Source organism: Mirounga leonina, unplaced genomic scaffold, assembly GCF_011800145.1.
Source record: "Mirounga leonina isolate KUSES-001 unplaced genomic scaffold, KU_Mleo_1.0 Mir_376, whole genome shotgun sequence".
Taxonomy (NCBI): Eukaryota; Metazoa; Chordata; class Mammalia; order Carnivora; family Phocidae; genus Mirounga; species Mirounga leonina.
The window spans coordinates 5,786,264-5,794,367 of record NW_023270718.1 but is presented as its reverse complement, the minus strand read 5'-3'; the positions used below and the strand labels follow the sequence as shown (position 1 = coordinate 5,794,367).

General features: G+C 58.2%; 1 protein-coding gene across 4 annotated transcripts in view; it reads left to right on the top strand.

Annotated features, from left to right (window-relative positions):
* The window catches only part of JOSD2 (Josephin domain containing 2), a 4,014-nt gene extending 3,031 nt beyond the window's left edge, over positions 1 to 983 (top strand). For all 4 annotated transcript variants that reach the window (XM_034987132.1, XM_034987133.1, XM_034987130.1 and 1 more), the window contains exons 4-5: positions 381 to 575; positions 681 to 983. In XM_034987132.1, coding sequence (XP_034843023.1) covers positions 381 to 575; positions 681 to 780 — 295 coding nt within the window. In that variant the 3' untranslated portion in view covers positions 781 to 983. The remainder of the gene's footprint in view (positions 1 to 380; positions 576 to 680) is intronic.
* The last annotated feature ends 7,121 nt before the right edge of the window (positions 984 to 8,104 follow it).

Genomic DNA, 8,104 nt, shown 5'->3' with positions numbered 1-8,104 from the left:
TGGATGGATGGATGGATGGATGGATGGATGGATGGATGGATGGATGGACGGATGGATAGATGGGTAGAGTGGATGAGGAGTTGGAGGATGGTGGGTAAGTTGTGGAGTTGTTGGCTGGCTGGCTGGTCAGTCTTGTCAGTAGGTGAATCATGTTTGGGTGGACGAGATGGGTGGTTGTGGGGAGTGGCCGCTAGATGGCTGGCAGGTTTAGGTGCACGTGTGATTGGGTGAGTGGAAGGAGACAAAGGGCGCGCTGAGTGAGGAGCGTCCTTGGGCAGGCTCGGGGGGCCGCTGCTGCCACGCCAGCCTGGGTCCCACAAGTTCAGTACCCTTGGGCCAGTGGGTAAGCCTGGGCCCCTGACCTTGCTTCTGCCACGCAGGCCCCTGTCCCAGCTGGCCCTGCCCCAGGTGCTGGGACTGATCCTGAACCTGCCATCACCCATGTCTCTGGGGCTGCTGTCCCTGCCAGTGCGCCGGCGGCACTGGGTGGCCCTCCGCCAGGTGGATGGCATCTACTACAACCTGGACTCCAAGCTGCAGGCGCCCGAGGTCCTGGGGGACGAGGATGGCGTCAGGTGAGGGGGAGGCGACCCTGGGGCTGGGGCCCCGGCGCTAGGCCCCCCTCCCCCAGAGGCAACACCCGGGCTCCCGGGCCTCAGTCTCCTCATTTCCCTGCCCAGGGCTTTCCTGGCGGCCGCGCTGGCTCAGGGCCTGTGCGAGGTGCTGCTGGTGGTGACCAAGGAGGTAGAGGAAAAGGGCTGCTGGCTGCGGACAGACTGACCCTGCGGAGGAGGGAACCAGGCCACCCGTCCGTCCGGGCGGTCCCTGCGCACCCGCGTCCGGCCCCAGAGCACCGAGGAAGGACTAGGCCCCGCACCTCCTGGACCCCGCGGAGGCCCCAACCCCTGCTCTGCACCCCCCTGCTCCTCAAGGCCGCAGCTGCCTCAATAAATCTGCTCATTTGCTCCCAGCCTGGCCCGCATCTGCCTGGGGGGGCCCTTTCCCTCCGTGGCCCGCGGAGCAGAGAGGCCATTCGTTAGCCAGGCGGGAATTCCGGGGGCGTGGGGGGGACCTGGGAGCTCAAATGCTCCACCACCTTCCAGCTTTGCCAGCTTGTGTGAGTCACCCACCTCTGTGGGCCTCAGTTTCCTCGTCGAGGCACAGCAGAAAACAGCACAAATCCCTGCCTTTGTGAGCCAGGGGGAGAGACCAGCAGCGGATGGACGCAGTCTAGAGTGTTCAGTGGGATAAGTGCTGAGGAGAGAGCAACTTTCTTGAACCTCAATTCTACGCCATCAGTAGCTCCAAGAGATGGCCACACCTGATCCTGCCATCTCTTGAAATGGCCAAAGTGCTCGGTTACGTGGCAGAGGGGAACAAGGGTTGCTAATCCGCTGACCTCAAAACAGGGAAATGAGCCTGCATTATCCGGGTGGGCCCCGGGCAACCGTGCGGGTCCTTAAAGGTGGAGGAGGCAGGCGAGGAGAGTCTGAAAGAGACCTGACGAAGGAAGCAGGTCAGAGATGCTACGTGGCGCGCAGCTTTGGAGGCGAGAAGGCGCCAGATCGGGGAAATGGAGGATGGAGGCACCCCGAGGGGCTAGACCGGGCCGGGGCCTTAGGAGGAACCAGCCCTGCCCACACCCTGACTCCAGCCCAGGGAGGCTCATCGGACTTCTGGCCTCCGCAGGTGTAAGAGAATAAATGTGTGCTATTTTAAGCCACAGGAGCCGGCACAGCATGGCTGGAATTCATTTAGGGCCGTGGACCTCACCGAGGAGGCGAGGAGGCCACGTGTGAGCCACAACGGGAAGAAGGGCAAGGAGGGAGCTGTGCGGAGCCGTGGAGGAAAGGCATTCCAGGCTGAGGGAACAGCCAGCGCAAAGGCCCTGAGGAGGCTGGTGTGGCCACAGTGAGGCGGGGTGGGGCGGTAACACAGGAGGAAGACGGTCCCTCAGGGATTTAAGCAGGAGGAAGATGGGCTCCCATCAGGTTCTCATCTGAGCAGGACCCCCTCCTGTTCTGTGCCCTTCCCCAGGGCCTGCTGTCCGTCCCTTGCTGTAGCTTCCTTGTCCTGTTGGCCATTCACATGGCTCCCCTGGTCCCATCTCAGGGTCTGGAGGAACCTCCGCAGATGAAGGCAGGCGCTCGCTCTCAGGCTGGGAGGAAGACACAAGGGGACAGGAGGCCCCCCTCCAGTCCCAGTTCAGGAGGGTAGGCTTTAAGGGGGCCCTCCAGGGAGCCAGAGGAAGATGAGGGGACCTGGGGGACTGGCTCCAGAAGGCTGAGGGGGCCTCTCCAAAGGGGCAGTGAGAGGGAAGCGGCCGTTCCAGAATGGGAAATAACTGAATGAGATCTGCACTACAAGGGGGGCAGTCGCTACTGGTCACTGACCAGGGGATGAGGGATCAGGGTGGGTCCCCGCCAGGCCTCAGGCCACAGGGCCTCCAAGGGGGCTCTGAGGGCTGGACCTTGTCCAGGACAGTGGGTGGGAGCCACGAGGGGCGCAGCTGGTCAGTCCTGGGCTCAGAAAGCACCCTCGGGGGCGGGTGGTATGGGGACAGCCCAGACGCCGGGAGGCCTGGGAGGAGACTGAGGGTCCAGATGGGAGAGGATGGAGGCCTGAGCTGGACCCTGGGGAGGGAAAGGAGGGACACAGAGAGTCCGAGCAGCTCTGCTCAGGTGGGCTCTGGGGGCAAACTGAGGAGGAATAAAGAAGCACTCAGGCATCTGGCCCTAGGACCCTGGGACAGTGGGACCACCCCCAACAGATGAGGAGTGGTTTGGGATTTGGTGGAGGCACGGAGCTTAGCAGGATGTAAGGGATGTGACAGACCAAATGACACCAGGGAAGGGGGCCCCAGGTCAGGGGCTCCGCAGATGGCTTCAGGGGTCTCGGGCCTGTTTGAGGAGGCATGAGCGTGTGTGAGCCCGGGGAGGTAAGCAGGTAGAGTGGGGCTTGGGGAAAAGTGGGGTCCCCTTTTAGGGGTGGGCAAAAACGGGGGACCCAGAGACACAGGGAGGCCACGGGCAGGGAGAGGCAGGTAGGGCCCTCAGAAGACGAGGTGCAGACACAACAGGATGCTTGTAAGGCCAGTGGGTGATGCTGGGACTTGGGCTTAGTGGGTTCGGGTTCCCAAGACTTCTGGAGGTCAAAGGCGAACTTGTAAAGGAAAAAGTCAAACAGCAGGACACCCCAACCGTCAGGTCCCCACACCCCGCCCTGTCCCCTCTATGCCTCTCCAGCTTGCTCGCTCTCCCACACCTGGGTCTCTGACTCCTCTGTCCCTCTCTTTGTGTCCCTCTCTTGGTCTCCCTTTTTGGATGTTTCCCTGTCTCTCTCAGCTTCTGTCTCCCTGGGTCCTCTGGGGCCCCCTCCTGCCCTCTGTGCCTGTCGCCGGTCCCCTGCGGTCCCAGACAGCCTGGCGGGACTCCTGAGTGTTTCTATTCTTGGGCCTGAGTGGCCTCCCCAGGTGCCTTCTCAGCCATGGCCTAATATGGTCGCAGTGAGGAGCCGCAGTGCCAGGGTGGGACCTTGGGGGGGGGGTCTGGGCCCTCCCTCCCCTCCTGCTCTCAGCCCCCCCTCCGGCCCTAACCCCTCCTGCTCTGCACTGGTGAGAGCTCAGGCTGCCGGGCCGCAGGCTGACAGCGCGCTTACTCTTCGCCCCTTACCGCGCAGAATGCCCCCTGCACCCTCACTAGCTCCCACCTGCTGGGGCCGCCATGGCCCGCGGGAACCAGGCCTGACTCAGGCTGTCCCCGAGCTCCAGGGAGTGAGGGGCTCCCTGCTGGGGGCGCGCCACACAGACCCGCAGGGGCCTCTGGGCGCAGGAGGGAGGCTGCGCAGGTGCAGGGTGGGGTGACAACTGTCCCGCGCACCCCAGTGCTGACAGCTGAGGCCCGATTTAGCTCTTGCAGCCCAGCGCTGACCAGATAAGGCGGTGAGGGGGGTAGGTCCCACCCCCAAGGCGTCCCTTAAATTGCCCAGATGGTCCTGGGGGGTGGCCGCCGCCGATGTCAGGTGAGAGGGACCACACTCCTTCCTCGACTTCCCCACCGTCCGCCCAGGGCTGGGCCCTCTCTCTTTCTCTCTTTCTCTCTCTCTGTCCCATCTCCCTGCCTGCCCCCTTCTCTCCGAATCTGTCTGTCTGTCTCCCTCCCCTGCCCCATCCGCTCCTTCCTTCTGTCTCTCTCCATCTGTTCTGTTTCTTCCCATTTCTGTCCCTTTCGCTCTGCATCCCTCCCCTCCTCCCATTTCTAGATCTCTGCCGGCCCTCCCTTGCCTCTCTCCCTCCTCTCTCTCCTGCTCCCTGGTCTTCCTTTGTCTCTTTTTGTCTCCCTTCCTTCTGTCTCTCTCTCTCTCTTTCTCTTTCCGTCTCTCTCCATCTCTGTCTCTTCCTCCCACCCATGTCTCTCCCTTCTCCTGTCTCTCCGTCCCTCCCCCCACTTCTCCTGGCCTCAGTCTCTCTCTCCCTTTCTCTTTCATGTCTCTGCCTCTCCCCTCACCGTCTCTCAGTCCCTCTGTCTCGTGTCCCTGTCGTCACCCCTTGCCTGCCCCCCCAAGCTCCCCATGGAGGCCACCAGGCCCTCCGCTGCGGTTTCTACTCAATAAAGCTGTTCTGTCCTCACTCTCTCGCTCCCCTGTCTCCTTTCCTTGCTCACTCCTCCGCCTCTGATCCCCGTGGGTGAGGCCCCGTCCTCCCTCCCAGAGCCAGCAAGAAACAGAGCCTGAGAGACAGACCAAGAGACTGGGCAGAGACAGAAAGACGGATGCGGGGGGCGGGGGGGGACCCAGAGACGGTGAAACAGAGACCAGAATAGGGGGCCACAGACTTAGAGAGGGGAGACAGTGGGACGGCAGGACACAGAGACTCAGAGACGCGCACACAGTGAGATGGGGAGATGCAGAGACACAGAGTGACTCAGAGCCCAGGCAGCGCCCCACCCCCTAGACACAGCAGCCCTTCCCAGTCCCCAGGCCGAGCCAAGCCTGGACAATGCTCCCTTGTCCTGGTCCAGGCTCCAGTTGGGCAGCTGGAGGGTGGGCCGGGGCCCCAGGGGAGGGGCAGCCACCAGGAGGCCTGGCTTTGGCCTCTACCCTCAGAGTCCCCCTTCCCTTCTCCCTCATCCTCCTCCTTCTGACCTCCCAGCCTGCTTTCTGCTTTGCCAGGGAAGGGGACAAGCATTTATGGAGCACCTGCTGTATGCACCTGAAATGCCTCCTTGCCTCCTCTGGCACCCTCTGGTCTCCCCTGCCCCTTCCTCTGTGCCCTCTGCTGTTCTTCCTAAGCTTCTGGCTCCCATTCTTGGAGGAAACGGGCATTTTTTTTAAGTTCCTAGTGTTTGCCAGGCAATTTCCATACACTGCCTCTGCACCTTATACTCTTGCTCTCCTGTCCCTTCCACCCTGATTCCTTGCACCTCTTCCTGATCTGCCTGGTCTCCTGGGAAGAGAAGCAAGCACCTTGTGGAGCACCTACTGTGTGCTAGGAAATTTACAAACTGTCTCCTCTCTTACTATACTTTTTTCTCCCCCAATTCCTTTCTTCCCTCTCTCCTGATTTCCTCTCTATTCTGACTTTCTGCTCCCTCGGAGTGGGGGATGGGAGGGAACGGACACACACTGAACACCTACTGTGTGCCAGGTAGTTTACACATCTACTTTCCCTTCCTCATACCTTCTTCCTTCCTCTTCTCTCCTCTGTCCCCTCCTTGTCTTTCTGGGCTCTCTGTTCTCTTCCAAGGCAAAGAACAGACATTTACTGAGCACCTACGGTATGAGAACCAATTGCCTGTGCTTTCTCTACTCTCCTCTCACCCTCCCATTTCACTGACCTGTGGTCTCTGCTACCCTCTGCTGATTTCTGCTCTTTGCCAGGGAAGGAAACGGGCATTTATCGAGCACCTACTGTATGCCAGACAATCTCCTTACGCTCTCCTCCCCCTCAATTCTCCCCGTTCCTTCATTTCTGCTCCATCTGCTCTTTCTTGGGGAAACAGGCAACTATGGTGCACCTACTGTATGCCAGGCAATTAACATCCCATCTGACCTCCTCTTGCCTCTTTCTCCCTGTCCCTCTCCCTCTGCCAGCTTCTCCCTTCCCTGTGTTCTCTAGGCCCTTTGGGGGAAGAGAACAAGCATTTACAGAGCACCTCCTGTGTGCCCCATGATTTGCCCCTACTGCCTCCTCTGTGTGCGTCCTCTCCTTTGCCAGTTCTTCTCGAGGTTACCTCCACCCTCTGGCCCGCCAGCCTCAACCTCCTCAGCCAACCTTTCTTTCCCGTTTCCTGTGCCTGCACCTTCCTTTCCCCCTTCTCTCTCTCCCCTAGGAAGTCAATGTGCATTTATTGAGTGCTTCCTATGTACTCCCAGACTAACCTACACACACTCTCTTTTCTTCATTTCTTCTCCTGGGCCCCTTCTCTCCTCCAGCTTCTCCCCTGTTCTCTGCCCTGTCTGCTCTCTCCTAGGAGAGGAAATAGGCATGTATTAAGAGCCTACTCTGTGCTGCTCCTTATATACACTGTCTGTCATTGTTTGCCTCACAGGCTCTGTTCTTCCTTCTCTCTTCCTCTCTGCTTTCTTCCCTCCTCCCGGCTGCTTTTTCTGTGCTCACTACCAAGGAGGGAAGTGGGCATGTTAAGCACCTACTGTGTGCCCACTGCTTTACATATATTGTCTCCTTCCTTCACAGCTTCTCCTATTCATTCTCTCTGCTGGAGCTTCCCCTACCCGTCTTTCTTGTTTCTCCTGGGGAAAGAACACTTAATAAACACCTACTGTATGCCCAGCAATTTCCCTCAATGACTCTCTCTCCTTAGGCTGTTTTTCCTCCCATTTTTCCTCTAAGGTGGTTTCTTCACCTTCTTTCTGACTTGTCTCCTTTCTCCTGAAGACTGGAATGGGCATTTATTGAGCACCTACTGGGTGCTGCGCTTTTTACAAGCACAGCCTCCCCTCCTCACAATCTCCTTCCCCCTTTCCCTTCCTCTCTGCCGCCTCTTCTGTTCCTTTCTGCTCTCAGTGCTCTCCAACAGAAAAGGGAAGGGGCACTGATTGAGCACCAACTATGTGCTAGGTAATTTACACACACTGACACCTCTCGTTAAACCTTCTGTTCTGCCATGCCCCTTCTATTCCACCGGCTTCCTCTCTCTTTTTGTTTCTTCATAGTAGTGGAAGCTCTGAATTTTCCAGGCAGAAGGGATTTAGGGCTACACTGGGAGTCTCTGTCACCACCCCTGGAGAAGCAGCAGATCGTCTCCTCCTCACAGTGATGGTGACAACAGATTTCAGCTCCAATTTTATTTCTTCATTGGGGAAAAAAAAAAAAAAAGTGTGGATAATAGCCGCTCTCTGGTGTAGGGGAGGGACAAGGGGACTGAGTCAAGACCAAGAAAGAAAGAAAGTACTAGAACAGAACATGGGAGGCAGCAAGTGCCCCCTGGAGGAGGCGCTGATTCTTCCGGCCATTAAGCCATGAGTTACCACCTCTCCCCGCCCTGCTGCCGGCTGCCAGGCTCCCAGCACCTGGAGCAGCAGATAAGGAAACTGGAAGTCAGAGGCGAAAGGAACTTGCCTGCCAGTCTCCCTTGATCTCTCTCCCTCTCCCTCGCTCTGCGTGTCTGTCCCACCGTAATTCTCTTGTCTGTTCCCTCCCTTTCAGACTGTCTCAGACTCTCTCCCTCCCTCTGATTCTCTCAGACTCTCTCTCTCAGACTTCCTCAGATTCTCTTGCTCTCTCTCTTCCTCTCTGACTTCCTCAGACTCTCCCTCTCTCAGACTCTTTCTCTCTCTCAGACTTTCTCTCTCTCTCAGACCCAGACTTTCTATTTCTCTCTCTCTGTCTCTCTCAGACTTTCGAAACTCTCAGACTCTCCCTCCCTCAAACTCTTTCTCACTCTGATTCTCTCGGACTTTCTCTCTCAGACTCTCAGACGCTCTTTCTCTCTCTCAGACTGTCTCAAACTCTCTCTCTCACTGACTTTCTTAGACTCTCTCAGAATTTTTCTCTCAGACTCTCTCTCTGATTCTCTCAGACTCTCTTAAACTCTCTCTCAGACTCTATTTCTCTCTCACACACTCTCTCAGACTTTCTGAGACT